The sequence below is a fragment of the Agelaius tricolor genome, unplaced genomic scaffold, assembly GCF_023055355.1.
Source record: "Agelaius tricolor isolate 1412-34295 unplaced genomic scaffold, bAgeTri1.0.p SCAF_52, whole genome shotgun sequence".
NCBI lineage: Eukaryota > Metazoa > Chordata > Aves > Passeriformes > Icteridae > Agelaius > Agelaius tricolor.
Window position 1 is genome coordinate 1,061,979 of NW_027269312.1, and position 27,573 is coordinate 1,089,551.

The 27,573-nt window shown below is 59.0% G+C and overlaps 1 protein-coding gene across 1 annotated transcript; it reads right to left on the minus strand.

Annotated features, from left to right (window-relative positions):
- Positions 1-2,113: 2,113 nt before the first annotated feature.
- LOC139604533 (Fc receptor-like protein 3) lies at positions 2,114-5,283 on the minus strand. The gene is made up of 7 exons (XM_071455668.1): positions 5,253-5,283; positions 4,561-4,619; positions 4,242-4,410; positions 3,794-4,019; positions 3,393-3,670; positions 2,559-2,828; positions 2,114-2,469 (listed from the first exon to the last, which is right to left on the minus strand). Exons 1-7 carry the CDS (start codon positions 5,281-5,283, stop codon positions 2,114-2,116), a joined length of 1,389 nt encoding a protein of 462 aa, XP_071311769.1.
- Positions 5,284-27,573: the final 22,290 nt, after the last annotated feature.

Here is a 27,573-nt window from a genome sequence, read left to right on the forward strand (position 1 = left end):
AGACAAGGACCAGGAGAGATCACTCATCAAATCCTGTCACGAGCAAAACTGCCTCGGAATTAGAGATATGAATTGAATTTATTGCTGACAAAATCAGAAGAGGGTAAGGAGAAATCAAATAAACCCTTCCATACACCTTCTCCCTGTTATGAATAACTATGTAGTCATTGGTTTTCACTACTATATTGGTTTTTCCAAAATATTTTGGTATAATACAGTTTGTAATCACTTTTTAACTGCTTTTGATACACTACAATTTTTGTCAGCCTTTTACCCTAATCCCTGTGTAAAATATATATTTATAGTGTAATAAATATATTCTAGTTTAGGCACTCACAAAGTATCAAGGTAAAGACAATGGGCTGTGTATTGCAACATTACTGTTGCAGAAGTAGCTAATACCTTTCTTTGTGTAACTAAGTGACAATGGTGAGAATAACTCAGATAATTTTGTGAAATAGCTAATGTTGATTTAATGTACTAGTGGATTATCTTATCTGTATGAGAAGAACACATTGACAAGTAGTGAGTAAATAAACATCAAAAAAGAGAATGCAAAGAGGAATTTACCACTGACCCTTCATTTATCAAGAACTGTCAAACCACAGAACAGGGGGGACTTGTGAGAATATAAAATATTTAAATTTAATCTACAGTATGGTGTGTACTTTATGAAAATTAATCAAGGGTCAAACTAAGCAAAAGAATTCCCGGAACATGTAAACTGGAAAGAGTGTTTGAATATGTATAACCCTCCTGAGTATGTATTTATCCAATACAATGAAAAGGTATGTAAGGAGAATTGTTGTAGTTAAGTGTAGGCCTCTGGCAGTTGCCAAGCACCCAGCATGCTGTTTACTGTCCCTTTTATCCATTATTAAACATTTACAAATTTTAAAGAGTGAGCCTTGTTTCTCACACAGTTTAATCAAACGTGTCATTTTGTGCACAATAAGAGGGAAAAACATTGTGTGCCCCCCTGGCTGTGGGAGGGGGAATGAGGAGCCCTGTGGGGTGCTGTGAAGAGGAAGAAGAGACCCCTGAGGGGAATCGATGCCCCCAGTGCCCCCAGTGTCACAGCACATCATCGCAGTCACAGGGGTCCCACTGTCCCTCGTGGGGTCCCGACAGCTCCGTGTTGGTCACTTGTGGATCCTGAGGTGGGGCAGGGCTGGGGGACACCCGTGGGGGCCCTGAGAGAGACACCGGTTGTGGGGATCTGGTTGGGGGGGTGACACCTGTGGGTGACGTGTCCCTGTCCCCCCCTGTACTCACCCTCTGCCCACTTGGTGCCCCTGATGTGGGTGTTGAGCACAGCCCCCTCCTCCACGGGGACATCCTGTGGGGATAAAGGGGGGCCTGGGTGGTGTCTGGGGAGGGGGAAAGGGGAGTCCCTGCCTGAGCCCCCCACTCAACCTGTCCTGGAGCTTCCTGGCAGCTGCAAGCGAAAGAGGAGGGGGTGACCGTGGGGACACTGGGACCCCTGAACCTTCCTGGGACCTTGACAGGTCTCATCACCCACGGGACCCCCAAATCCCCACTGCAGCCCCAATTCCCGATGGATCCCTGACTCCCCCCGGAGACTCTGAGCACCACTGAACCCCCCGGAACTCCTGCATCACTGCAGTGCCTCCAGTCCTCCTGGTGCTCCCAACCCTCTGAGCCCCCAGAACCCCAAGCCTGGCAGGAATGGGCACCCCCAAACTCCCATAGGACCCCAGAAAGGTCCCCCAACATCCCTGCACATCCCTCCAGGACCTCCAAAAATGCTCCACGAGCTCCCTGTGCCACACCAATGTTCCTCAAAGCCCCCCCAGGGAAGGCCCTGGAGCCCAACCAAGACCCTCCAAATTTCCCCCAGATCACTCAGGACCCCCAGCTGAGGTCACTGCAGGCTCAGTGTCCCCCAGCACAGGGGCCCTGGATGCTGCCAATCTCTGCCTCAACTCTGGGGGCTCCCCCTCACTCCAGGACCCCCCATCCCCCCCATTGTCACCCACCCCGGTGGTGCCACCAGTGACAGCCCCCGATGACAGCCAGGAGCAGGAGCAGGAACAGGAGGGTCCTGCCGACATTCACAGCCACTGCTGGGGACAGAGGGGACACATTGGGGTCACCCTGAACTGCAGGCATCCTGAACACCCCAACAACCCCGTGTGACTCCACCTGTGAGCAAGGATGACTGAGGTGTCACCTCCAGGGCCAGCTCAGGGCTGTGTGCCCGGAACACGCGGTGCCCGTCCTGTCCCAGCTGGTTGGTGGCCACGCACTGGTAGGTGCCCGAATGTCCCACTTCAATGTCACTGAGCTGCAGGAGGGGACCCTGGGCCACCTCCTGCCCGTTGTGCAGCCAGCTGAAGGTGACAGGGGCTGAGCCCACCTGCACTGAGCAGTGCAGGGTCACGTTGTCACCTGCATGCACCTGGTGTGACAGGGGACCGGGGGTGATGGTGGCATTGGCCACGGGCACTGTGGGGACAGAGACAGGGCTGGCACCTGGCAGGGTGGGATGGGAGTGCTCTGGGTGGGCTCAGCCCCAGCCCGAGGGTCCTGCTCACCCAGGACGGTGACATTCATGGGGTCACTCTCAGCCACGCTGTCCCCGTCGCTGACCCGGCACCGGTACTGGCCGCTGTCATTGTCCCCAACGCGGCGCAGCTCCAGGTGGGGGCCGGTGCCCAGTAGTGCCCCCGAGCCCTCCCGGTGCCAGGAGAAGGACAGGGCACCTGTTCCCATGGTCACTGAGCAGTTCAGCTCCAGGCTGTCCCCGAGTGCCACCTGTGCCCCGGGGGGCTGTGCTGACAGGGACACCCCCGAGACCAGGACGCCTGCAGGAGAGGGGGACACCAGGGAACAGTGAGGGACCCAGGGGGTTCAGGGAGGGGCAGGGGAACTCCAGTGAAGGAGAGCGGGCGCAGAGATGGAGGGGGGGGTGTGCTTTGAAAGGAACCCTGAGGGATGCTGGGGGGGTCAGGGAGGGAACACCTGGAGAGGGAGGTGGGCAACACCAGGGCAGGTACGGGGACCCAGGGAGGGCATGGTGTGATCTAGGGAATGTGCAGAGAAGTCAGAGAGGGGTGATGGGACCAAGGGAGGGGTGAGGGTACCCAATGTGGGATGGAGGGAAACACAAGCCAGGAATGGGGGGACCTGGGGAGGGACCCGGGGCAGCAATGGCAGGACACGGAAACGGTGGCAGGGAAGGATGGGGGTACCCATGTAGGGGCTGGGGGTCCCAGGGAGGGACACAAGAAAGGATGGTGGGAGCCAGGGAGGGATCCGGGAAAGGTTGGGTACCCCAGAGCAGGCATCAGGGAGGGCTGGGTGATGCCAGGCAGTGTGGGGGACCCAAGGAGGCTGTGGGGGCTCCCCGTGCCCATCCCCGCACTCACTGCGCACCGTGACGCGGAGCTGGGCACTGCTCTTCCGCACGGCCCCACCCTGGGAGTGCACCTCACAGCCATAATTCCCCGAGTGGGAGACCCCCGGGGTGGGCACCAGCAGTAGCGGGGACCCCTGCGGGCCCCCCACCACCTGCCCGTCCCGGTAGAACACGTGCAGGAGGGGGGCTCGGGGCCGCAGGGGGCTGGGGGTGCTGAGGCAGCTGAGAGTCAGGGGGGACCCCTCGGTGGGTGTGGGGGGACCCTCCAGCACCGGCACCGAGAAGAGACTGGGAAGGAGAGGGGAGGTGAGGACTGTGAATCTGCTGGGAAGTGACTTTGGGGTTGTCAAGATATTGGAGTTCCAGCCACAGGGGTGCTCACCCTGCACTCTCACTGTCACTGCTGCTGACCGGGACTGCCAGGACCCCACCAAGCCTGCACAGCTGTAGCGGCCGCTGTGGTGCAGCCGCAGGGGGGGCAGGGACATCTCAGTTCCCCTGAGGGACCCCCCGAGATCCTTCTCCTCCCGGTAAAATCGCACCCTGCTGAGATGGTTTTCCTGCCGGCCCCGGCAGCGCAGTGTCACTGTGTCCCCCTCCAGCAATGCCCGTGCTGGCACCTGCAGCACCACTGGGTCTGTGGGACAGGAAGGTCACATTTTACTGATGAGGCCATTCTGAGGTGGGTGCCCATAGCACCAGGGACATCTGGGTGCTCTGGAGTGCACTGGGCTGCACTGGGATGTCCCTGTGTGCAGGACACAGGCTCTCGCCACATGAGGGGTGTGAGGCCACCCATGGAGTGGAGCCCACCCTGACCTCTCAGGGGCCACCCTGATCATTAAAGATCCACCCTCACCATCTAAGACTGTCACGGGGGGGCTGCGCCTGGTGCCGGGTCTGTCACATGTGTAGGTTCCACTCCTGGTGACAGTGAGGCGGTCACGTCCCTGCTGCCACCAGCGCTGCCCGTCCTTGTACCAGGTGGTGGCACCGGTGGTCCCCGAGCCCTGGCAGGTCAGTGTCACCTGGTCCCACAGCACCGCCGGCCTCCAGGGGGGCTCCACCAGGAGCTGGGTGGTCTGGGCACCTGTGGGTGACAGGGGACACCAGCCTGCCAGGGCCAGTGCGGGGCTGGGGACAGTGGGGTGGGGCCATGGCATCCCCCGAGGACTCACCAGTGAGGCCGAGGGTCTGGGCTGGAAGGGAGAAGGGACAGGGCTGGGTGGGGGTGGCACTGCAGGGAAGGAAGCACCAGGGTACAGGGTGTGGTGGCTGTCCCCAAAAACTGTCCCTGTGGGGACAGCATTTCTTGTGGGAAAGTGTGTGTGGGTGGTCTCAAAAACATTTGGAGAGGCAGGGGGATATGTCTGTGTCACAGCCACCCGTGCACCAAATCCCTGTGACACAAACACCTTGGGAACAGGGACACTGAGGCCACCCTGGGCTGAGGCAGAACATGGGGAAACTTTGGATACCCCAGGCACGAGGACACCACGGACACAGCCCATGCTGGCCCAGGTCACCCCCACCAGCTCATGATCCCATCCCCATGATCCCATCCCCATGGCCACATCCTCATGGTTCTTGTCCCCTTCTGTCCCTGCATCCCAGTTCCCTTGTCCTTATCCCCAGAGTTACATGAGCCCAAAGGTGCCAGTCCCCACATTCCTGCGCCCACATCCCCATCCCCAAATTCCTGCCCCCCTATTCCTGTCCCCAAAGCCACCCCACATCCCCAGTCCCGCCAAGGTCCACTGTGGGTAACATGGACTGGCACTGCTGGCATTGGGGACCTCTGGGGACCCTGCCGCCCCCATGTGCCCCCTCCCCATCCCTGGGGTGTCAGGCCCATGCCCGGGGCACTCACCCCACAGGAGCAGCGCCACCTTCCCAGCCATCCCGGTGTCCCCAGCCATGTGCCCTGGCTGTCACTCGCTGCTGTGGCCACCGCTCCCCTGCCTGGCGGCTCTTTGGATAAAGGGGAAGGAAGCGAGGTCACGTCTGTCCCCATGCATAGGTGGCCCTTGGTGGGGGCAGGGTGGCCACAAGCTGGGCACAGGATGGGGATGAGGGTGGGTGGGACAAGGTGGGAGATGTGGTTTGCAGGAGTGGGGGGCTCGGTGGGTTTGGGGAGCCAGGGATGGATGTCCAGGGGAATGTGGTTCCTGAGGAGGGGGAGTCATGGGTCTGGGGGTGTCCAGGGCTGAGGGGACTCAGGGATGGGAGTCCCAGGTGAGCGTGGGCTCCAGGATTTGGGGTCATGAGATGGGGATGCTGGGGGAATGGGGGTTGTCCATGGGAACGGCATTCCTGAGAGAATCAAGGTCATGGGGGAAGGGGGATTTCAGAGGACTGAATGAGCAGGAGAGTGTTCCTTGGGAATGGGGTGCTGGGCCATGGAGATCCTGGGGAATGTCAGTACTGGGATGGGGGTCCCAGGGATGAGGGGCCATAAGGAATGGGGATCCCATGTTTAGATTCCAGGAGGAATGGGGGTGCCAGGGATGAGGAGTTGCTGGATGGGCTCAGGAGTCTCAGCTCCTTCCCTGGGTGCCTCAGATTTTGGGGTGACCCAGAGCAAGCAAAGCCCCACTGGGATGCTTGTTTCCTGTGCCGGCATCACATGGGGGTCCTGGGTAGCTCTGCCTCTGTGCCCTCCACTGTCCTTGACTTTTTTTGTGTTTTTATTGCTTTTTTTTCCTTATTTTCCTCACTTTTGTGCCAGGTCCACTCTGCCCCCGTTCCTGGCTCAGCAATCCCGGGGAGCACCTGAGCAGGGAATGGGTTGGGGGGAGCCAGGGTAGGGGGAAAATGGGGAGCAGGGGATGCAGGGAAGGGTGGGGAGGCTGTGGGGGATGGAAGTGTTGGGCTGTGCCCCCTCAACACTCCCTTTCTTTTTCCTGGACAAGAAGGAAGAGGCCGTTTGTGCTGAGAGTCAGATGGGAAAGGGGCAGGTTCTGTCCTGGGGGGCACATCCAGAGGCTCCTGTCATGGGGGGTCCTGTCCCAGGTGTGGCAGTTCCGGAAATGTCCCTGCACATTCCTGGCCGGGCGCCTGTCCCAGGGGTGGCACATCCTGGGGACCCCTGTCAATGCAAGGCTGGGGCCCAGCCATGGCCCAGCCCCACTGCACAGGGATGGCCATTGCCCAGCCCTGCTCTGCCCAGCCCCAGGTGACAGCCAGCACCTGAGGGTCCCCCCTGCCCCCTTGGCTTTGATTCTGGCAGCTTTAGAGCTGCTGCAGAGGGGAGAATTCTGTGGGTCGAAAAAGGCCCTGCCTGTGGTTTGTGCAGCCCTGCAAGAAGCAGAAATCACAAAGGGAGCCCAAGCAGTGGCTCTGTGAGGGCCTTTGATGGTTTTCAGAGCAGGGCTGGCTGGAAACTGCCCCTGCAGAGGCGACTGTGGGGGACCCAGTCTGGAAATGCAGCAATTGATCATTTTGTCCCTCTCAACAAGGGACTGAGAAAACCACAAAACTACTGTAAAGACAATAACAATCTGCTCAACAACCTGACTGGAATGCCCCTTCTTGAAGAAAATCTGCAGACTTCTGGAACATCATGGAAAGAATATTTGAGTTTGGGCTCTGGCCACCAAATAAGAGGGAAAAGTGTGGAAATATTGAGCAGGGGCTGCACAGGAGGGGCTGGGGAACAGGGGTGTCACAGCAGGAGCAGGGAGTGCCCAGACAGGGGAATTCAGGGCAGGCTGGAGTGGATTTACCAGGGAATCAGACCCTGAGGCACACAGGGGCATTTCCACAGATTCCTGTGCACTGTCCCAAGGATGGACAGAGCTTCTCCCCTTCCTCCATGGGAAGTCAATCAAGTTTCAGTGTAGGAATGAGAAAAATGGGGAGAGTTCCTAAATATGGCCCAAGAAAAGGCTTCCTTAGGGGCTGGGTTGCTGCCCAGCAGGCAGGGAACAATCCCATGGAGCTGTTGGACACTCAGGGAGATTCCACCCTCTGTGTTATCCACAAGCAAACGCTGCTATGGGATGCAGCAGGGGGCTGCTAAAGGGACCCAAAAAGTCTCATTTCTTTGTGATTTGTGTTTTATTGTGAGGTTCTTGTTGAGAAAGCAATGGATTCTATAAACCAGAGTATTTTATACCTTGCCAGATTGATTTTTGCTGATTTTTTACTTTATTGGGAAAAAAAAAAGGTGTGGGGAAGATTTATGCCTTTTTTCTATGGATGTATAATTTTGTCACAGTCAATTGGGCATCAAGTGTTTCCTGGGATGGCTGAGCCAGGCAATGGGGGGACCTGACCCAGGGGTGAGTGGGGAAGGGACACAGAGACTCCCAGGACAGCCCTGGGGTGCCCCAGGGTGGGGACTGTGCTGGGCTCTGAGTCACCCTAAAATCTGAGGCACCCCATGAAGGAGCTGTGACTCCCGTGCCCACCCAGCCACTGCCCATCCCTGGCACCCCCATTCCCCTGGAAACCCAACCATGGGACCCCCATTGCCTTGGTCTCTCCTCCCTAGGGACCCCCATGCCAGGACTGACATTGTCCAGCACCACCATTGACTTGATCCCATCCCATGGGCTGCTTCTTCCCCGGAACCCCTATTCCCGAGCGACCCCTTTTTCCCCCTGCACCCCCAGCCCTGGCACCCACTTGCCATGACCCCAAATCCCTGGGGACCATGTTCCCACAGCACCCCCATCCCTGAATGCCCCCCAGGCATGGAGACCCCAACTCCACTGGACCCCCATTCTCCTGGACACCCATCCTTGGTTCTCCAAATCCCCTGAGCCCCCCACTCCTGGCAACACCCTCCCCCACCATGTCCCCAGGCTGTCCCCACCCTGCCCACAGCCTGTGCCCAGCTTGTGGCCACCCTGCCCCCACCAAGGGCCACCTACACATGGGGACGGACCTGACCTCGCTTCCTTCCCCTTCATCCGAAGAGCCGCCAGCCAGGGGAGCAGTGGCCACAGCAGTGAGTGACAGCCAGTGCACATGGCTGGGGACACCGGGATGGCCGGGAAGGTGGCGCTGCTCCTGTGGGGTGAGTGCCCCGGGAATGGGCCTGACACCCCGGGGATGGGGAGGGGAGCGGGTACAGGGAGCTGCGGGGTCCCCTGATCTCCCCAATGCCAACAAGGCAAAGACCCCAGTGTGACCAGAGTTGTGGGGTAGCTTTGGGGACAGGAACAGGGGGACAGGAACAGGGGAAATGGGATATGGAGACAGGGACAGGAGGATGGAGATGTGGGGACAAGGATGTGGCAGAAGTAACCTTGGGGCTTGGGCCGCTGTGGAGACAGGGACACAGGGATGCAGGGACAGGAACAAGGGGACAAGCACCATGTTGATGCACCATGGGAACAGGTGCCACCAAAATGGGACCATGGGGACAGGGCCATGGGAATGTCGCTGTGGGGCAGGCAGGGGTGACCTGTACCAGCACAGGGACACAGCTTGGCTGCTGTGTCCCTGTCCTCGAGACATATTTGCCACCCCAGTACCCCCACAGAGACCTTTTGGGGACAGACACCACACCCTGTGCCCTCATGCTGCTGTCCCTACAGTGCCAGCCCCACCCAGCTGGTGAGTCCTCGGGGACTTCTCCTTTCCAGCCCAGACCCTTGGCATCGCTGGTGAGTCCTCGGGGAATGCCATGGCCCCACTCCACTGTCCCCAGCCCCACACTGGCCCTGGCAGGCTGGTGTCCCCTGTCACCCACAGGTGCCCAGACCACCCAGCTCCTGGTGGAACCCCCTGGAGGCCGGCGGTGCTGTGGGACCGGGTGACACTGACCTGCCAGGGCTCGGGGACCGCCGGTGCCACCACCTGGTACAAGAACGGGCAGCGCTGGGGGCAGGAGGGACTCGACCTCCTCACTGTAACCCTGAGTGGCACCTGCACCTGTGGCAGACCTGACAGTGTGTTCAACCTGCCTGTGAACATCTCAGATGGTGAGGGAGGTTTGGCTGTCCCCAGCCCGGCACCCTCTAGACCCCGAGGGCTCTTGGTGGGCTCCGCACCATGGGTCACCTCCTGTGTTACCAGAACCCGTCCCCTGCTTTGAGGACATCCCAGAGCATCCAGTGTGCAGAAAACCATGTGGGTGCTGGGGACACCTGGTGCGCTGGGTGTCACCCAGTGGGGGGATCCTTGTGACATGGGGACCCTCCAGATGCCTGAGATGTGACAGGACCCCTCTGTCCCCCAGACTGGCTGGTGCTGCAGGTGCCAGCATGGGCACTGCAGGAAGGGGACACGGTGACACTGCGCTGCTGGGGCTGGCGGAACAGAATGGTCAACTCGGTGTCGTTCTACCATGAGAAGAAAGAGCTGCAGGTGGTCCTCAATTGGACCAAGCTGTCCCTGTCCCCTCTGCAGCTGAACCACAGTGGCAGCTATTGCTGCAAAGCCTGGGTGAAACCCTGGGGGTGGAAGGAGTCAGCGCCAGTGACAGTGACAGTGCACGGTGAGCACCCCACTGCTGCCACCCTGACATCTCCACAGCCCCTCCCCAGGGACTCAGGCTCACAAATCCCACTCCCCTCTGGTGCCAGTGCTGGAGGGTCCCCCCAAGCCCACTCTGGGGTCCCCCCTGACTCTCAGCTGCCTCACCACCCCCAGCCCCCTGCAGCCCCGAGCCCCCCTCCTGCACGTGTTCTACCGGGACGGGCAGGTGGTGGGGGGCCCGCAGGGGTCCCCGCAGCTGCTGGTGCCTGCCGTGGGGGTCTCCCACTCGGGGAATTACAGCTGCCAGGTGCATTCTGAGGGGGGGGGCCGTGCGGAAGAGCAGCACCTGGCTCTGTGTCACAGTGTGCAGTGGGTGTGGGGATGGGCATGGGGAGCCCCCATGGCCTGCTCGTGTCTTCTGGTTGGGTACCTTCATGTCCCCCTGACACCTTTCTGGGGTCCTTCCATCACTCCCCTTGTCCCCTCGCCCCTCTGTGGTGTGACCCCATACCCAAAATCCCCCACCACACCCATCCCCCCTGCCCCTATCCCCCCACACCGGCTGCCAGCCCCTCCCTGTGGCCTCAGCCCTGTCTCTGTCCCCGCAGTGCCCGTGGCCAATGCCACCATCACTCCCAGTCCCCTGTCACGCCAGGTGCATGCAGGTGACAACATGACCCTGCACTGCTCAGTGCAGGTGGGCTCAGTCCCTGTCACCTTCACCTGGCTGCACAATGGGCAGGAGGTGGCCCGGGGTCCCCTCCTGGAGCTCAGGGACATCGATGGGGGACATTCGGGCACCTACCAGTGCATGGCCAGCAACCAGCTGGGACAGGACGGGCACCGCGTGTTCCGGGCACTCAGCCCTGAGCTGGCCCTGGAGGTGACACCGCGGGACAAAGGGACACACAGGGACATAGGTGGGTTTACACAGGGTCACTGTAGGGTGCAGGACCCCTGGGGTCATGGGCGACCCTGATGTGTCCCCCTCTGTTTCTTGCAGTGGCCGCAGGGGTCGGTGGGGCCCTTTTGTTCCTGCTCCTGCTCGTGGGTGTTACTGTGGCCTGGCACTGGTGGCACTGTGTGGGTGGGTGACAGTGGGTGGATGGGGGTCCCAGGGAGCTCCTGAGGCCCCCAGAGTTGGGGAGCAATAGGGAAGCACTCCAGCCCCAAAATTTTGAGCTTGTCTGAGGGTCCTGTGGAGTATGATGAGGTGCTGGAAGGTCCTGCATGGATGTTGGCGTTTCTTTCAGGGGCCCTGGGGGTGATGGGGTTTTCTGTCCCTGGCAAGCTTTGGCTGACTTGGTCAGAGGGTTGGGAGAGGTTCATGATTTCTGGGGGGCTTCGGGGATTCTTGGGAGTACCTTGGGAGTTTAGGAATCCTGATAATATTCAGCACCCTGGGACCCCAGTCACCCATCCCCTCCTTCCTTTGAAGCTGGCAGGAAGCAGCAGGAAAAGTGAGTGGGAGGCTCAAACCAACCGCTCTCCTTTTTCCCCAACCCCCAAGACCTCCCATTCCCCCCCCCTCCCCCCACATCCCCTTTATTGCCTCAGGGCCCTCCCGCATCCTCCAGCCCCCCCAGAGGAGAGGGAGGTGCTGTACACCCACGTCATGGTCACCAAGAGGGCAGGGGGTGAGTACGGGGGGACACACACACACAGAGGGACACGTCACCCACCAGTGTCACCCCACCCAGATCCCACAGCCCGTGTCTCTCGCAGCGTCCCACTGTGCCACCACCCTCCAGGATCCCCAGGTGACCAACGCGGAGCTGCGGGGACCCCAGGGGCGACCGCGGGAACCCGGTGACATCTACGGGTATGTGCTGTGACACTGGGGGGAACTGGGGGCACTGGGGGTCCCCACCCATGGGCACCCACTCATGTCTGTGCTGCCACTAAAAACTGCCCCTCCTGCACCCCATCGAGGCACAAAGATGCCAAAGGGCTGAGAGACGATCAATTTCCTGAAACCGCAACGAGAGAGAATGAAACTAACAGCAACCGCAAAAAGGTTGAGTCCAAATGGTCATGCAAGGACCGATTTCCAGGAAAAGCCACAACCAGGAACAAACCCCAGATGTTTCCCTCAGCACGTTTCTCCACCAGAGGAACTGGCACGGCCCTGGACCTTCCTTGCTCTGGTGGCCAAAGTGGCCTTCAGGAGGCTCTGGATTCTCTTATTCCTTGTCCCAAAGCCCTCCTCTTCCCTGTTCCCTACACCAGGATGTCACAAAGGCCCTGTGGGGGTTCCAGAGCCCCCCCCTTTTCCAGGGCAGTCAGGATCAGGCCATGGCACAGGGCGGGGTGTCAGAGACAGGAAAAGTTTGATGTCTGGAGACATGGAACACCTCCATGTGGCCCGGGTGGGTCAGGCCTTGCTTTTGGTGAGACAGGGCCCCGTCTGTCCATCAGTCTGTCAGCCATGGCACACTAGGGACAGTGTGATGCTCTGCCAAAGCCAGCTCCTGAGTGGCCAGGTGACCAGGAGTGCCAGCTATGGAGAGGGTCCTTGGTGGCCCAACTGGCTTAAAAGACAGAGCATGAGGTGACCAAGTCCCTGACTGTGTCTCCTCTTGAGAGTGTCTGTCCCATCCAGGCTGGAACTCAGTTTTCGGCAACTCATTTAAATGAGAAATGTCTGCCAAGGAAAGTGGGAACATTCCTGGAATGGAAAGAAGACCCACTTCTAAAACTTTTTTAATTTCAAAATTATTTGGCTTTCAGACCAAAAGGTAGGAAAAGGAATAACAGGTCTTTTCTAGGAAATTTTTAAACCAGAACAGAACCAACAACACAAACCCAGAACTTTCCCTCCCGCTCAGCGCTGTTGGTTTTTGTGGCAGTTATAACCGCGGCCAGCAGGGGGCGCTGCAGGGAGAACTCCCGGCCAGCAGGGGGCGCCCCGCTCCAGCTCCATCCCCTCAGGGGCCATGGCGGCCTCGGGCGGGAGGGAGGAGGGGAAATCGCTCCTTTTGCAAACTCACGGCCACCAATCGGTCCTGGCACCACCACCGTCAGCGGGCAGAAGCCGCCAAGGCAGCAGGTTGGATCCCAGTGCCCACTGGCAGCGTAGCAGTGTCCCGGGGCCAGGCACACGCCCTGCACAACACCTGCAACCACTCTATGATCCCAAATGGAAGGAAAGCAGCACCTGACCCTTGACAGGTTTTGGGTCCACAGCAGCACCTCTGGTGGTTTTATACCACAATTCCTGCAAATCCTCAGCCTTTCTCTCCCTTTTCCTCTTTCAGCCCTGTCACAGCCTATCTGCAAATGTTGAATTGCTCTGGAATGTTGAGGAAAGCTGATGTTCAGTCCTGGCTCTGCCTGGGCTCCTCTGGGGGCTCCAGAGCACATTTGGAGTTCCTGCTCTTCCTGGGCCACTGCTGGTCCCAACACAACATCTGCAGGGAAAGGAAGAGGAGATGGAGAGCGGAGCCACAATTCCAAGGGCTCTGCAGCTGCCGCTGGAGCACAGGGACAGCCCTGGCCAGGAGCATGCCTTGGGAGGGAAAAATGGGGAGAAACTGGATCTCGTTGGGCTGATGCCCCTGTTCTGCTCAGGGACTGGCAGACCCTTAAGGAAGTGTTATAATTAGTTCTGGAGTTCCTAAAGTTCAGCCATGCTCCTAAAACATCCCTGTGCACAAACACAGGGTTCTGGTGCCTCTCCTGGGGATTTTGGGATCCTGCAGCTGAGGCAGCAGCAGCTAGGGCAAGTGGGCCACTGGAACAGCACCTGGCCATGGAGAGGAGCAGGAGTGCCGGGAATTCTGCAGGGTGCTCAGACGAGGGCCACAGGGCACCGCTTGCCATTCCTGCTCCCCCCAGATTTTCGGATGGAGCAGTGAAACCCATCGGGCTCCCAAACCCCTCAGGGCTCGGGCACAGCCTCACAGGAGGTCCCAGCCCAGGCCTTGGGGATGATTTGGGCACTCTCGGGCTCGTTCCCAACAAAGGGCAGCACTCCGGGAGCGGTCGGCACATCCCGAAGGAGCAGCCCCGGGCTGCTGGAGCCCGAGTGCTGCGGGCAAGGACGGAGTGAGGGAGCCGGGCCCTGCTCAGCCGGCGCTGCCCCAGGGACGTCTCATCCTGCAGGAGCTCGGCAGCCTCTGCCAGTGCCGGCCCCGGGGCTGTCGGGGGGCGCGGCCGGAGGGGCCAGGGGGGCAGCGGGTGGGAGAGGCCGGGATGGAGGGACCGGGACCCCACTGGGGAGCCCCGAGCGTGGAGGGAACGAAACGGCGGAGGGGAGACCCCGGGACAGGGGGGAGCAGAGACCCTGCAGTGGGGTCTGAGGAAAGGAGGGACCGCAATGGTGGTCCCGGAGCACCGGGAAGGGGCCCAGCTGCCATCGCGCTGCGAGTGCCAGGACGGTCACGGGGTGTCCGAACCGACTGTGGCAGCGTGTCCGAAGCCACTGTCGCGATGTGTCGGGACCGAGCGTTGCCAGGGTAAGGCCCCCACAGCTCCGGGAAGTGGAGGGGGACCCTGGAAGGGGCGGGGCAGGGGCAGGGCAGAGCCCTGTCTATTCCCTGTGCCCTGTGCAGGTGAGGAGGGCAGGGATGGAGCAGCTCTGGGAACACCTGGAATTGAGACAGGGTCCCTGCCCACAGCCCCACCACGGCTGCAGGCAGAGCCACTGCTCTGTATTCCCTCACTTTTCCCTCTTGTCTGGCAGCCAAGCAAGAACCCAAATATTCTTCCCAGGACATTCCAAAGGGCTGCAGGTTTGAGACAGGAAGGAGGAGGGACCCAGTCAGGTTGTTGTGCAAAACATTATTGTGTTTGCAGAAGTTAGGGAGCTATCTCAGACCCTTGCTGCTAGGGAAAAGTGATGAATTGCTGCATTTCCGGACTGCTTCCACCAGAGCTGCCCTTGCAAGGGCGGTTTCCAGCCAGCCCTGCTCTGAAAACCACCAAAGGCCCTCGCAGAGCCACTGCTTGGGCTCCCATTGGGTTTTGTGCTTCTTTCAGGGCTGAGCAAACCACAGGCAGGCCTTTTTCCACCCACAGAATTCTCACCTCTGCGGCACCACCATAGACTCAGAGCCCCTCAGAATCTCTCTGGGGTGACGTCCAGGCCATCGGCACCTTGTGGGGCCATGGCTGGGCTTGGGTCACCCCAAAATCTAAGGCACCCAGGGAAGGCGCTTTGACCCACAGGCCCACCCAGCAATTGCCCATCCCTGGGACCTCCATTCCCATGGGAACCAACCATGGGACCCCCTTTCCTTGTGTCCCCCCCTCCCTGGGACCCCCATCCTAATACTGACATTCCCCAAGATGTCCATGGCCCAGGACCCCATTCTCCTGGGAACCCCATGTCCCACCTTGTCCCACCCAGCCTTGTCCCCAGCCTGTCCCCACCCTGCCCACAGCCTGTCCCCAGCTTGTGGCCACCCTGCCACCACCAGGTGCCACCTATGCATGAGGACAAGACCTGACCTCTCTTCCTTGCCCTTTGGCCAAAGAGCCACCAGCCAGGGGACAGCCACCCCTGGCAGCGAGTGACAGCCAGTGCACATGGCTGGGGACACCGGGATGGCCGGGAAGGTGGCGCTGCTCCTGTGGGGTGAGTGCCCTGGGCAGGCATCTGACGCCCTGGGGATGGGCTCTGGTGAGGGAGAGATGAGTGGGTAGGGGGCTGCGCAGTTCCTTGAGATCCCCAGGGCCACCAGGGTATGGAGCCCAGTGTGACCAGAGCTGTGGGATGGCTGTGGGGACAGGAAAAGGGGGACAGGAACAGGGGAACTGTGATGAGTGCACAGGAGCATGGGATGGAGATGTTGTGACAATGATGTGGCAGAAGGAACCTCGGGGCCAGGGCAGCTGTGGGGACAGGGACACAGAGATGCAGGGACAGGGACAAGGGGACAAGCACCATGTGTTTGGGCCATGGGGACAGGTGCCACCAAAATGGGATCAGGGGCACAGGGACGTGGGGATGTGTCTGTGGGGCTGGCAGGGGTAACCTGTGCCAGCATAGGGTCCCCATGCCTGAGCAGGGGTTGGCTGCTGTGTCCCTGTCCTTGAGACCTCTGTGCCACACCAGTGCCCCCACAGAGACCTTCTGGGGACAGCCCCCACACCCAGTGCCATCGTGCCTCTGTCCCCATGGTGCCACCCCCACCCAGCCCTGTCCCTTCTCCCTTCCAGCCCAGACCCTCGGCCTCACTGGTGAGTCCTCGGGGGATGCCATGGCCCCACCCCACTGTCCCCAGCCCCACACTGGCCCTGGCAGGCTGGTGTCCCCTGTCACCCACAGGTGCCCAGACCACCCAGCTCCTGGTGGAGCCCCCCTGGAGGCCGGCGGTGCTGTGGGACCGGGTGACCCTGACCTGCCAGGGCTCGGGGACCGCCGGTGCAACCACCTGGTACAAGGATGGGCGGCACTAGAGGCAGGAGGGATGCGACCCCTTCAAGGTCACTGAGAGTGACACCGACATGTGTGACAGACACAGAACTGGGCTCAGCCCCCCTGGGACAGTCCTAAATGGTGAGGAGTTTTGGGAGTCCTGTGAGAGTCAGTCCGAATTTTCCCTCATCTGCCTCACGATCGTCATTGGGGAACCACTGAAGAGAAGACCCCCCCTGTCTAAAATCTCTGGCTCTGAAGGAGAAAGTCACATGCCAACAAGGCCCTGAGACCTGAGAGCATTGCTAAGTTTTTGTTTTCACAGGTGTTGTTTGCTGTATGCTACACCAAGCCCAATGACAAGAAGAAGGGGGCACCGTGCCCTTTTTGCAACAATAGCCTTGGAAGCTGTCCCACCTCTCAGCCTGGCTGGACTTTTCCTGAGTTCTGGGTGGTCCCCTGCAGAAGACCCTTCTCACTCATTTGCAACCACTGTGACAGACAGACTGAGATGTAAGAAGCCTTTCCATCAAAGACCAAGACATGAAACCCCTATGTGAGAAGGCCCCCTCTCCTCCTTCCAAGGCCTGGGACTGAAACCCCCAACCCGGCAGAGACGTGCAGGGGGAGGCAAGCTGACCAAAGCAAGATGGATGTTGCAGGTGTGAGCATTGGACCATGAACACAATGGCTCTCGCCCACTGCTGAGAACATGGACTGTGTGTACCCTTTGCAAATACCATTCCCCCTTCCCCCATCGAAAGAGAGTAAAATTGGAGTCCAGATGAACTGCACCTCTAAGATCTCCCCGATGTAACAGGCAGATCCTCAGCTGGACTGCACCAAAGGACTTCGTCTCTACGTTTGGTAGCACATGGGGGTGATGGTGGCACATGTTTGTGATGGTGGGACATGGTGGGGACATGGTGTTGCCAGAATTTTGAGGCTGAGGCGGTATAGGGGGCCAGGGATGGGTGTTCAGGGTAATGGGAGGCCCGGGGATGGCGTCTGAGGGGAATGGGGGACCCAAGGATTTGGTGGACTCAAGCTTGGGGTGAGGGTCCCAGAATAACGTGGCCTCCAGGGATTTGTGATCATGGGATGGGGCTGAGGGATTGGCATGCCATGGGAATGAGATTCCTGGTGGAACCAAGGCCCCCAGGGGAAGGGGGATCCCAGAGGCCAGAATTACCAAGCTGGGGTTCCTTGGGAATTAAGATCCTGGGGACTGCCAGCCCTGGAATGGTGGCCCAGGGAAGTTGGGATGGAAGGAGTGGGGATCATATGGTTGGGGTGCCAGGGGAAGGGGGTGCCAGGGATGGACAGTTGCTTGGGTGGGCTGGTGGGTCACAGCTCCTTCCCTGGGTGCCTCAGATTTTTGGGTGACTCAGGGCCTAGCGCTGCTCCCCTGGGATGCTGGTTTCCTGGGCATAGGGGTCCTGGGTAGCTCTGCTTCTGTGCCCTTGACTTTTTTGAGTCTTTTTTTATCTTTTTTCTTATTTTCCTCACTTTTCTGCCAGGTCCCATCATGCCCCGTTCCCAGCTCAGCAATCCTGGAGAGCACCTGAGCAGGGAAGCAGTTGGGATGACTCAGAGGAGGGGGGAAACGGGGAAGTGGGGGGTGCAGGGAAGGGTGGGGAGGCTGTGGGGGATGGGAGTGTTGAGCTGTGCCCCCCAACACTTTCTCTCTCCTGCAGAAGAAGGAAGAGGCCGTTTGTGCTGAGTATCATGGTGGGGGAGGGTTCTGTCCTGAGCAGCAAATCTAGGGGGGGTCCTCTCATGAGAGGATCCTGTCCCAGGGGGTGACACATCCTGGCATGGGGGGTCCTGTCCCAGGTGTGGCAGTTCCGGAAATGTCCCTGCACATTCCTGGCCGGGTGCCTGTCCCAGGGGCGGCACATCCTGGGGACCCCTGTCAATGCAAGGCTGGGGCCCAGCCATGGCCCAGCCCCACTGCACAGGGATGGCCATTGCCCAGCCCTGCTCTGCCCAGCCCCAGGTGGCAGCCAGCACCTGAGGGTCCCCCCTGCCCCCTTGGCTTTGATTCTGGCAGCTTTAGAGCTGTTGCAGAGGTGAGAATTCTGTGGGTGAAAAAGGCCCTGCCTGTGGTTTGCTCAGCCCTGCAAGAAGAACAGAACCCAATGGGAGCCGAAGCAGTGGCTCTGGGAGGGCCTTTGATGGTTTTCAGAGCAGGGGTGGCTGGAAACTGCCCCTGCAGGGCAGCTAAGAAGCAAGCAGTCTGGAAATGCACAAACTGATCATTAGGTCCCTTGCAGCAAGGATCTGAGAGAGCCCCAGAAACCTGCAAAGACAACAATCTGCTCAAAAACGTGACCTGGACCCACGTCCTTCCTGTCTCAAACCTGCAGCCCTTTGGAATTGCCCGGGAAGAATAATTGGGCTCTGATTCGGCTGCTAGACAACAGGGAAATGTGTGGGAATACCGAGCAGGGGCTCTAACCCACAGCCATGGTGGGGCAGTGGGGAGTGACCCTGTCTGGATTCCAGGTGTCCCCAAGGCTGCTCCATCCCTGTCTTCCTCACCTGAGTGAAAGGCTGAAGGTTTGCAGGAATTGGGGTGTAAAACCACCAGAGGTGCTGCTGTGGACCCAAGACCTGCCTGGGGTCAGGAGCTGCCTTCCTTCCATTCGGGATCACGGAGAGCGGTCGCGGGTGTGGGGCAGGGCGTGTGCCTGGCCCCGGGACACTGCTACACTGCCAGTGGGCACTGGGATCCAACCTGCTGCCTTGGCGGCTTCTGCCCGCTGCCGGTGGTGGTGCCGGGACCGATTGGTGGCCGTGAGTTTGCAAAAGGAGCGATTTGCCCTCCTCCCTCCCGCCCGAGGCTGCCATGGCCCCTGAGGGGATGGAGCTGGAGCGGGGCGCCCCCTGCTGGCCGGGAGTGCTCCCTGCAGCGCCCCCCGCTGGCCGCGGTTATAACTGCCACAAAAACCATCAGCGCTGAGCGGGAGGGAAAGTTCTGGGTTTGTGTTGTTGGTTCTGTTCTGCTTTATAAATTTCCCGGTAAAGAGCTATTATTCCTTTTCCAACACTTTTGCCTGCAAGCCCCATCATTTTTGAAATTAAAGAAAATTTTACACACGTGTCTTCTTTCCATTCCAGGAATGTTCCCACTTTCCTTGGCAGATATTTCTCATTTAAATGAGTTGCCAACTCCTCGGTTGGGGACAGACACCCCAAAAGGAGACAGGATCAAGGACTTGGTCACCTCATGCTCTGACTTTTAAGCCAGTTGGGCCACCAAGGGCCCTCTCCATAGCTGGCACTCCTGGTCACCCGGCCACTCAGGGGCTGGCTTTGGCAGAGCATCCCACTGTCCCCAGTGTGCCATGGCTGACAGACTGATGGACAGACGGGGCCCTGTCTCACCAAAAGCAAGGCCTGACCCACCCCTGCCACATAGAGGTGTTCCAAAATATCTCCAGACATCAAACTTTTCCTGTCTCTGACACCCGCCCTGTGCCATGGCCTGATCCCGACTGCCCTGGAAAAGGGGGAGGCTCTGGAACCCCCACAGGGCCTTTGTGACATCCTCATGTGGGGAACAGGGCAGAGAGGTGTTTGGGAAAGGGGAGAAGAGGATCCAGAGCCTCCTAAAGGCTGTGTTGTCCATCAGAGCAAGGAAGGTTGAGGCCCTGCCAGGTTCCTCTGGTGGAGGAAATGTGCTGGGGACAGCGTCTGGGGTTTGTTCCTTATTGGGGGCTTTTCCTGGAAATCGTTCCTTGTCTGACTGTTTGGACTCTGAACCTTGTTGCTGTTTCTGTTGGTTTTGTTCTCTCGTTGCTGTTTCAGGAAATTGTTCTTCTCTCAGCACTTTGGGATCTTTGTGCCTCCACTGGGAGACTGAGGGGCATCAGGCCTGGGTTTCAGTGGCAGCCCAGAACTGGAGAATCCCATTCCCAAAGCGCAACAATGCTGAACAAACACCATCTCTGGCAGTTTAACCAAAAAGCTGCATTTCAGACCAAATAAGAAGGAAATGGCTCCTGTGCCCCCTGGCACTGGGAGGAGCCTGGGGGGCCATGGGTGTACTGGGGGAACTGGGAGGGGGAAAGGGGAGCACTGGGGGCCCTGTGCAGCCCCCCTGACTCGTGATCATCACCCCAGGCAGGGCCACAATGGGAGCCATGGGATGGGGACTCCCAGTGTCCCCCAGTGTCACAGCACGTTCCCATGGATGTCACTGGTGTCCTGCAGTCGCCCGTGTGGTCCTGGCAGCTCTGCCTGGGTCACCTGGGGGTCCTTGGGGGGGACAGTAAGGGACACCTGGCTGGGGGTGACACCCATGGGTGACATGTCCATGTCCCCACCCATCCCCCATACTCACCCCCTGCCCCCTTGGTGTCCAGCCCCTCCCCCTCCTCCAGGGGATAAGGGGGTTCTGGGGGGGCCCTGTGGGGATAAGGGGGGGTCTGAGGGGTGTCTGGGGAGGGGGTCAAGGAGAGCCATGGCTGGAGCTCCCCACTCACCTGTCCTGGGATTTCCTGAGAGCTGCAAGAAAAAGAGGATGGGGTGATCATGGGATGCCCTGGGCCCCAACCCCACCTGGGACCTTTAAATGCCCACTGGACCCCTGAGCCCCCACCAGACACTGATTTCTACTGGACTCCCAGGCCCCTGCACCCCAAACCACCCCTGAGGAGCCCCAGAACACCTGAGCCACCCAGGTACTCCAACCCCCTCCCCAGGACCCCTGAACTGCCTTGGGACCCTGATTCTTCACACAGCCCCTGAGCACCCCTCAAGCCCCCAGAAACCCCAAGAATGGAATGCAGGGAAGCCTCCAAACAGCTCCAGGATCCCTGGAGAGCTCTCAACATCCCTGCACAACTCTTCCAACTCTCCAACACCTCCCTAAAAGCCCCCAGGAGATCCCAGAGTCACCCCAATATTCCTCAAGGCCCTTCCTGGGACAGCCCAGGACCCTCCAAAATGTCCCCAAACCTGTGAGCACCCCAAGCAAAGGTCACTGGGGACTCAGCTTCCTCCAGGTCAGGAGCTTTGGGTGATTCCCCAAGTGCCCCCCCAGTGTGTGGGGCTTCCCCCCAGTTCCTGTAGGACCTCGTGCCACCCCATTGTCACCCACCCCGGCGGTGCCAGCAGTGACAGCCCCCGATGACAGCCAGGAGCAGGAGCAGGAACAGGAGGGTCCTGCCGATATTCACAGCCACTGCTGGGGACAGAGGGGACACATTGGGGTCACCTGGAACCCTGGAGGTCCTGAACACCCCGGTGACCCTGTGTGACCCCACCTGTGACCCAGGGTGAGCCAGCTGTCACCTCCAGGGCCAGCTCAGGGCTGAGTGCCCGGAACACGCGGTGCCCGTCCTGTCCCAGCTGGTTGCTGGCCATGCACTGGTAGGTGCCCGAATGTCCCACATCGATGTCCCCGAGCTCCAGGAGGGGACCCCGGGCCACCTCCTTCCCGTTGTGCAGCCAGGTGAAGGTGACAGGGGCTGACCCCACCTGCACTGAGCAGTGCAGAGTCACTGGGTCACCTGCACACACCTGTCGCAGACATCTTTCATGAAAAATCCTTTCTTAGGATTTTTCCTTGTGAGAAGCTGCAGTTTTCAGCAACCAAAGTAAACAATGGTTATCTGCTGCTGTGGAATGCAACAGGTGATTGGTCTCCTGTGGGTGTTTGGATTTCTTGACCACTCATGGCAGAGCTGGCTCTTCCTCTGTCTGAGACACAGATCTTTGTTATTCATTCCTTTTCTATTCTTAGCTTAGCTAGCTTCTCAAGAAACCTTTTCCTTTCTATTGCTTTTTAGTATAGTCTAATGTAACATATATCATAAAATAATAAATCAAGCCTTCTGATCATGGAGTCAACATTCTCGTCTCTTCTTCATCCTGAAAACCCTTGTGACCACAGTCACAATTGGTGACCCCCGACTGAGGAGGACAATCATCACTTGGTGAGACCACCAGAGGAGCATTGCTGCACTGGGTAATCCCTGTATGTGTGGCATTGATGGTTGCTTCACAAGTGACCACAGAAGTGGATTCTAGCCAGGAGCTGAAGAACTGAAGATCCGAATTTGGACAGAGTTCTCAGCAAGGCTGACTACAAAGAGAACCTTCTGAAAAGCCTCCAGGAAGATGTTCAGAAAGCTCAGCAGCACCGTGCAGATAGCCAGAGAGTCCTGGACACTGTCACAAGGTACTGTTGGTTTTTGCCCTCCTGAAGATGAGGCCATTCGCAGTTTGTGGCTGCTCATCTGGAGGACTTCTCCCCTAGAGGATGAGGTTCCATTCTCCCCTTCAGAGGAGAAACTTATTGCCCTCTGGCAAAAATGGGGTGAAGAGGACAGAATTCTCCTGTCAGAGACAGATTTCTATGAGTTTTTTCGATGGGCAAAGCTCTTTGGGTTTTTTACGAATGTGCTATATGCCCTCAATGTGTTTGTCTGGGAGTGTATGGACTCCATTTTCCAATTCTTTTTGGGCCGTGGGTTCGGATGCCCCTCAATTTATTCAACATTTTTGTTGCTCTTTCTAGTCTTGAAACGGAGAGCAGCTGTTTTTCCCTGGATTGCTAACTGCAAGGGCAAAGCCCCGTTCCCCCCGATTCCAGGGGAAGACCCTTTGGAGGGGGACGCTCTGCTGCTTTCCAGCCCCCCTGAACCGCAGTGGGGGGGCGAAGTTTCGCCCGCAGACGAAGTTTTTTTTACTGCGTCTTCGGAGCATGCTCAGACGGAGCTGGTTTTTCCCCCCTCCGGTTGCTCTCAGGGGGGATGGGAGTGGGCGGTGTCGCCCTGGCCAGCGCCATGGGTGCCGCCCCACCCAGCGCCGCGAGCGCCGCCTCAACCCGCCCCGTGGGTGCGGGCGGTTCCCCGCGCAGCCCCTCCCGCGGCCGCCCCTGCGGGGGAGCCTGTGTGCGCTCCGGCCGCGGTTCCGCCATCTTCCCTGCCTGCATCTGAGTCTTAGAGACACCGCTTCCCGCGGCTGCGCCGATGTTGCTGGGCAACAGCGATCCACCGCTCCCTCCGGCCGTCCCGCTGTCTTCTGCGACTGCGGTTCTGCGGCCGATGTCAGAGCCCGGCGCAGAAGATGCTGCTGACCCCGTGCTGCCCCCGCCGCCTCCCCAGGTGGCCCCGCTGCCCGCCCCTGCAGTTCTGCCACCTGTGGGGACTTCGTCCCTGGTGTCTGCGTCAGAGGCTTCCCTGGAGCCGGCGGCGGCAGCTGCAGCGGCGCCTCCTGCATCCAGCGTGACTTCCTCCCCGAGTTTTTCGGGTTGTCCCGGGGCTGCCCCTACAGCGGGAGCTGGGACAGAGGAAGAGGGCGTCAGCCTGTCCTTCCGTGGAGGAGGCATGGCCCGACAGCTGGCTGTGGGCGAGCCCGGCTGCCTGTTTTCAAGATCAGCATTCTTGGCGGGTTGGGGGGTGTTTGGTCCGGGGTTTCCCCCTGGGGGATGCGAATCTCTCTGCCGCCCCTCGCGTGCCCCAGCGGCGAGGGGGAGGTGGGTCCCGAAAGTTCTGCCCCTGGTCCCCAGCCCAGAGGGGGTGGAGGTGGTGCCGTGAGGCAGATGGGAGGAACACCTGGTGCATTTGCATGGCAGAGGCAGAGGGCACAGCAGGAAGCGAGCATCGCTTGTCTGCTGTGGGGAAAGGACATCCCCAGACCCGAGACGAGGTTTCTCGGGACAGCTTCTGTCTTCCCATTGCCGGCATGCCTCGGTGATTTTGGGAAAAGGAAGCGTTTGGTCACCCATTCTGCCATTGTACTGGCAGCAGGGTGCGGGTCTGTGCCAATGCAGAGCCTGCCTCGGGGGCTGGGCCTGGGCTGTCTGGCTTGGTTGCTTGGGCCAGGGCCACCTCCTGGCCTCCTGTTGGGTTTGGGGGCTTTGCTTCCCCCTTCTGGTCCTGGGCCACCTTTCTGTGGGCCAGGTCTGGGGTTCCTGATCCTTCCACATGGGCCAGGGCCCCCAAGGGCCTCTCTCTGGCTCCTCTGCTGCTGCTGCTCTTTCCGACAAGAAAAAAAAAAAAAAAAAAAAAAAAAAAAAAAAAAAAAAAAAAAATTAATTGAATAAAAAAGGGTGAAAGAGCTGGCAGCAGCTCAGAGGCATTGAGCAGAGGCATTGAGGAGCCAGGGATTGGCTTCAGCCCAAGTTGTTCAATAAAGGGCTGTGGCAAGACATTTCAGAAATTTTCTCAAAATTCTTTGAAGACTGTCAATGGACTTTTGATAACTATTGATGGACGTTTCTGTAGCAAGCCTGTTTCAGGACCAAAAGAAACTTTCAGATATGGCAAAGAGGAACATCTTCAAGCCATGGACTTTTCCTGAAACTCAGCTGCTTGGACTTGAATTTTCTTTGCATTGTTTTTGCATTTTCTTATATTATAGAATTGTTTTAGTAATATGATAGAATTTTATGTTCTACAGGTGAAGAAATTCCCAGTGCATTCCACAGGAGCACTTGAGTGGAGTTTGATTGGCAACAGATAACCTGTCAAGTGTTTGTCTTTTTCTTCGGCATGAGTACAGCAGAGAAAATTACAAACACTTTTTCCTTTTAATTTAATTAAATATAAAAAGGTGACATGTCGCAGACATCTTTCATGAAAAATCCTTTCTTAGGATTTTTCCTTGTGAGAAGCTGCAGTTTTCAGCAACCAAAGTAAACAATGGTTATCTGCTGCTGTGGAATGCAACAGGTGATTGGTCTCCTGTGGGTGTTTGGATTTCTTGACCACTCATGGCAGAGCTGGCTCTTCCTCTGTCTGAGACACAGATCTTTGTTATTCATTCCTTTTCTATTCTTAGCTTAGCTAGCTTCTCAAGAAACCTTTTCCTTTCTATTGCTTTTTAGTATAGTCTAATATAACATATATCATAAAATAATAAATCAAGCCTTCTGATCATGGAGTCAACATTCTCGTCTCTTCTTCATCCTGAAAACCCTTGTGACCACAGTCACACACACCTGGTGTGACAGGGGACCAGGGGTGGTGGTAGCATTGGCCACAGGCACTGTGGGAACAGAGACAGGGCTGGCACCGGGCGAGGTGGGATGGGGGTGCCGTGGGGGGGTCACCCCCAGCCCGAGGGTCCCACTCACCCAGGACGGTGACATTCAGGGGGGTCACTCTCGGACACACTGTCCCCCTCTCTGACCTGGCACCGGTACTGGCCGCTGTCATTGTCCCCAATGTGATGCAGCTCCAGGCAGGGGGCAGGAGCCCAGAGGTGCCCATGAGCCCTGCTCGTGCCAGGAGAAGGACAGGGGACCTGTCCCCGTGGCCACCGTGCAGGTCAGCACCAGGCTGTCCCCAAGTGCCACCTGTCCCCCGGGGGGCTGTGCTGACAGGGACACCCCGGAGAGCAGGACCCCTGTGGGGGGACACAGGAGGGATTGGGGACCCAGGGGAGGTGGGGGACAGAGGAGGGGAAAGAAGGGGATTGGAGGGGAGCAGAGAGGATCCCAGTGAGCAGAAGGGGACCCTGGGAGGCACATTGGGACCTGGGGACAATGGCGAGACCCCGTGGAAAGGAGGAGAGACCCAGGCAGGGATGGGGAACCAGACGATAGACTGAGGAGCCTCAGGGAATGATTTGGGGTTCAAAGATTGGCGGGAGGACCCAGGGAAGGCACAGAGACCAGAGGGTGGACCTTGGAAGGGGTGGGGAATCCAGGGAGGGCTGGGGAGGACAAAGAGAGGGATGAGGGATCTGCAGGGGGAACTGGGCAGTCATGGGGGAAACCAAGAGGGACTTGGGAAATTTGGGGTGACCCAGAGAGGAGTAAAGGGAGGGCTGAAGGATTCAGGCAGTGGTGGGGAAGCCCTCAGAGGATGTCGGGCTTCCCTGTCCCCATCCTTGCACTCACTGTGCACTGTCACTGTCACCTGCTCTGACTCTCTCCACTGTGACACCACCCGGCCCCCGCAGAGGTAGCGGCCACTGTGGTGCAGCCGCAGGGGGGACAGGGAGAGCTCAGTCCCATCATGGAGCCCCTCCAGTTTCTTCCCATCATGGTAGAAGTACACATCTGTGAGTGGTTTGTTCTGCCAGCTGCAGCAGCGCAGTGTCACCGTGTCCCCCTCCAGGGGGGCACCACGAGGAGCTGGGTGGTCTGGGCACCTGTGGGTGACAGGGGACACCAGCCTGCCTGGGCCAGCGTGGGGCTGGGGACAGCAGGGTGGGGCCATGGCATCCCCCGAGGACTCACCAGCGAGGCCGAGGGTCTGGGCTGGAAGGGAGAAGGGACAGAGCTGGGTGGGGGTGGCATCATGGGGACAGAGGCACTGGGGCATGGGGTGTGGGGGATGTGCCCAAAGTGTCCTTGTGTGACATGGACCCCTCGGGGACAGGGACACTGCGGGCACCCCTTGCTCAGGCAGGACATGGGGACACTGTGGGCGCCCCTGAACTGGGGATGTCACAGCCACCCCGTGCTGGCACAGGTCACCCCCACCTGCCCCATGTTGCCTCCCCAAATCCCTGACCCCTGTTATTGTCCCCACATTCCTGTCCCCCTTCCCCTGTCCCCAAAGCCACCCCACGACCCCAGTCACCTCATGCGCTGGTTCTGATGGCCTTGGGGACCTCTGGGGACCCCACAGCCCCCCTGTGCCCCCTCCCCTCCCTATCCCTGGGGTGTCAGGCCCGTGCCCGGGACACTCACCCCACAGGAGCAGCGCCACCTTCCCGGCCATCCCGGTGTCCCCAGCCATGTGCACTGGCTGTCACTCGCTGCCAGGGGTGGCTGTCCCCTGGGTGGCGGCTCTTTGGATGAAGGGGAATGAAGTGAGGTCAGGTCTGTCCCCATGTGTTGGTGGCTCCTGGTGGGGACAGGGTGGCCACAAGCACAGGATCATGGGGATGTGGCTGTGGGGACAGGCTGTGGGAAGGTTGGGAACAGGATGGGGACAAGGCTGGGTGGGACACAGCGGGACATGGAATTCCCACGAGTGGGGGATTTGGTGGGTTTGGGGTCCTAGGTATGGGTGTCCAAGGGAATGGGGGTTCCCAGGGATGGGGGGGACTCAGGGATGGGAGTCCCAGGGGAACGTGGGCTCCAGGGATTTGGGGTCATGGGATGGGGATGCTGGGGGAATGGGGGTCCCTGTGGGAATGGGGGTCCTGGGAGAATCAAGGTCCTGGGGGAAGGAGGGTTTCAGGGGAAGGAATGAATTGGAGAGGGTTCCTTGGGAATGGGGTCCTGGGCCATGGAGATCCTGGGGAATGGCATTACTGGGATGGGGGTCCCAGGCAAGGTGGGACATAAGGAATGGTGCTCCCATGTTTGATTTCAAGGGGAAATGAGGGTGTCAGGGATGGGCAGTGGCTGGGTGAGCCCATGGGTTGCAGCTCCTTCCCTGGCTGGCTCCAGCAAAATCCCCTCAGGGTGCTTGTGGTTTGGGAGCAT

Excerpts from the sequence above, each read along its gene's own strand:
- LOC139604533 (XM_071455668.1), bottom strand. The coding sequence starts at position 5,283 with ATGGCTGGGAAGGTGGCGCTGCTCCTGTGGG. Across the intron at positions 2,829-3,392 it reads GCTCCGCGTCACGGTGCGCA|GCGTCCTGGTCTCGGGGGTG; the intron begins GTGAGTGCGGGG and ends CCTCTCCTGCAG. Across the intron at positions 2,470-2,558 it reads CATGAATGTCACCGTCCTGG|TGCCCGTGGCCAATGCCACC; the intron begins GTGAGCAGGACC and ends CTGTCCCCACAG.